The 2,502-nt window shown below is 50.6% G+C and overlaps 1 protein-coding gene across 1 annotated transcript in view; it reads right to left on the bottom strand.

Annotated features, from left to right (window-relative positions):
- Positions 1–1,001: 1,001 nt before the first annotated feature.
- Positions 1,002–2,502, bottom strand: part of LOC104501647 (chromosome unknown open reading frame, human C17orf64) — a 3,009-nt gene continuing 1,508 nt past the window's right edge. Inside the window, exons 3-4 of the mRNA XM_010145487.1 lie at positions 1,624–1,799; positions 1,002–1,122 (exon numbers count right to left, since the gene is read on the bottom strand). Of these exons, the coding sequence (XP_010143789.1) occupies positions 1,002–1,122; positions 1,624–1,799 (297 nt within the window). The remainder of the gene's footprint in view (positions 1,123–1,623; positions 1,800–2,502) is intronic.

The raw sequence follows: 2,502 nt of genomic DNA, 5'->3' as shown, positions 1-2,502 counted from the left end.
GCCGCCTGCCTCCCGGAGCTGCCAGTCGCTTTTTTAGGAGCTCCCAATTAGTCTCAGGTGTCTCCCACCAGCAAAAGGGATTTGTTTGTTGGGATTTTTTTCTTTACAACATGTTTGATTTCCTCATTGTTGAAGTATCTTTTTAGAGCCTTTAAACCAAGGCTTTGCTTCCCCATAAACGAAAAGCAAAAATCCGCGTGGCCAGCTTCCCCTTCCTCCCCAGCCAGAGGAGAGAGCTGTTCACCTGCGGCCTCCAACTTATTTACGGCCTTATTGCTGCCAGCTATCAGATGACCACAGCTCCCTTTTTAACCTGGAGCAGGCGGTGTCCCGGTAACCCCACAAGCTCTCGCCTGCTGACATTTTCTAATTTACTCATAACAATTTCCTAGTTTATTATTTTTTTTAATCGTGTATCTGTTTTTAATTATTTTTCAATAAACTTCTGAAGGTATGTGTTTCTTGGGAGACCTTTGAACTTCCTGGTGTACTTCGCCTTTGCTCAGGAGATATGTTTAGGGTTGACTATGAGTGTGCTTACATGGGTTAACCCTTCGGAGTCGGTGTTCTTGGGAAACTGTTTGTTACCATCTCCTTGTGTAGCTGATGCTCAGGCTCAGCAATCAGCTTTGGCAAACACAGACCACCTGAACTTACTGCTTGTTTCAGAGTTTATCTCCTATATCATCAGATAAATGTATGGATCAGATTTGGTCCGTAAAACATGACTGGAAATGTGGGATCAGCAAAGAGCTCCAAAAATGGTCAGCCACGGGGCTGGGGACACCGGTGCAGCTTCCCGGAGCCAGCCAGGGCAAGGTAGCGGGGCTGCGGCAGCCCGGTGCCCCTGCTGGGGTGGAACTGGCAACGCCCGCAGGACCCGGGGCCTTTCGGCAAACGGACTTTGCGGTAAGAGGTTTTCCCTTTGCGGATCAAGCCGTGTAAGCTGCATGGTACAGTCCCCCCTTAAAGCTAGTGCAGCAGGAACACCTCACGGGGTGCTAACTTTCCTGTTTGCTTACCAGAAACTTATTCATTTGGTTGTTCTTGATGTACTTATACAGCTTCTTCAGTTGATTTGCATCCATCTCTGAGAAGAGGGAGACAAACTTCCAGAGCATCCTTGGGAAAAGACAGACAGGGATTGTGCATGTGAGTACAAACTCCATCCTCTTCCTCATTCTGCTCCGTAGTTGTGGCATGGCGACTGTAACCGCTGACATACCCTCTGCACAGCTTTTTTTTTCCTCCCCTCCTTTTTTTTCCTCCCCAAAACTTAAAATTTTTTAAAGCACTGCTCTTCCCTAAGCGTGGGAAGGATTATCCATTCGCTCAGTTGGCCGCATAGGAGCCCCTTTACTTGCAAAGAGAAGTTGCCGATGGACAGCTCATCGGAGCTGGCCCTGTGCTGGGCAGGGCTAGTGCCACACAGCCTCTGCTCAAAGCACTTCCAAAATCCGTCAGCATCCAGCGGTTAGAGCAAGCTGTACCGGCCTCCTGCTGACACCCGCTCTCATTGTCAGCGCCTGGAAACGTAGGGCCAAATTAGGTGTCTAAACCCCACAGGGACAGAACCCGTTGCACTGGGAGCGTTACCAGTGCTGGGGAAGAGGAGACCCTTACTTCTGCCAGCACTTCACTTCCCAGGCTCTGCAGTACCGCAGGAGAAACAGATTGATGCGGTCCCCGAGGATGGTCACACTTTCCTTGGCGTACTTCAGTTTTTTCTCTGTGGAGAGGTGTTGGGGAAAAGGCAGTTTCCTAAGTGACTTCTTAAAGGGTCTGAAAAACTCCTTGCACTGTAAAGAAAAAGTATTGGCACAGGTGCTCAGCGCTTTAAATCCAGGTCTCGGGCATTCCTTTCACTAAATAAACTGATGAAGCAGCTCGCTGGGGAAGCACTGAAGGAGCGTTGTGTTTGGGAGGGTGTCTGCGTGGGCACGGGGGACGGTCAGCAGGACCTCTGTCAGGCACTTCCAGAGTCACTTCTGCACGTCCCAAGGTTGGTGACGCCTCGGGCGAAGCATGTCGAAGGTGACTTGAAAAGGGAATTCCGGGACTGGGAACGCCCTTGGAAGGCTGTAGGGTGGCAGGTACACATTGCAGCCTGCAGAAGAGCTGCGGTTCTGCAGGGAGGGGAAAAGGGAACTGCTTTACTGCTTTTCTCACACCGCTTCTTCCCGTGGGCAAACCTGGGATGTGTCGCAAACATTTGCATGTGACACATGTCGAAGGTGACTTGAAAAGGGAATTCCGGGACTGGGAACGCCCTTGGAAGGCTGTAGGGTGGCAGGTACACATTGCAGCCTGCAGAAGAGCTGCGGTTCTGCAGGGAGGGGAAAAGGGAACTGCTTTACTGCTTTTCTCACACCGCTTCTTCCCGTGGGCAAACCTGGGATGTGTCGCAAACATTTGCATGTGACACAGGAGCAAAAGCCTTCCCTTTCGTCCTTTTTTTTTTTTTTTTTTCCCTGTGGTGTGTCATCGCCCACGATGGGGCTG

This window comes from Buceros rhinoceros, unplaced genomic scaffold (genome assembly GCF_000710305.1).
Source record: "Buceros rhinoceros silvestris isolate BGI_N320 unplaced genomic scaffold, ASM71030v1 scaffold25201, whole genome shotgun sequence".
Lineage (NCBI taxonomy): Eukaryota > Metazoa > Chordata > Aves > Bucerotiformes > Bucerotidae > Buceros > Buceros rhinoceros.
The sequence above is the reverse complement of the archived record's forward strand: the minus strand, read 5'-3'. Positions and strand labels throughout refer to the sequence as shown.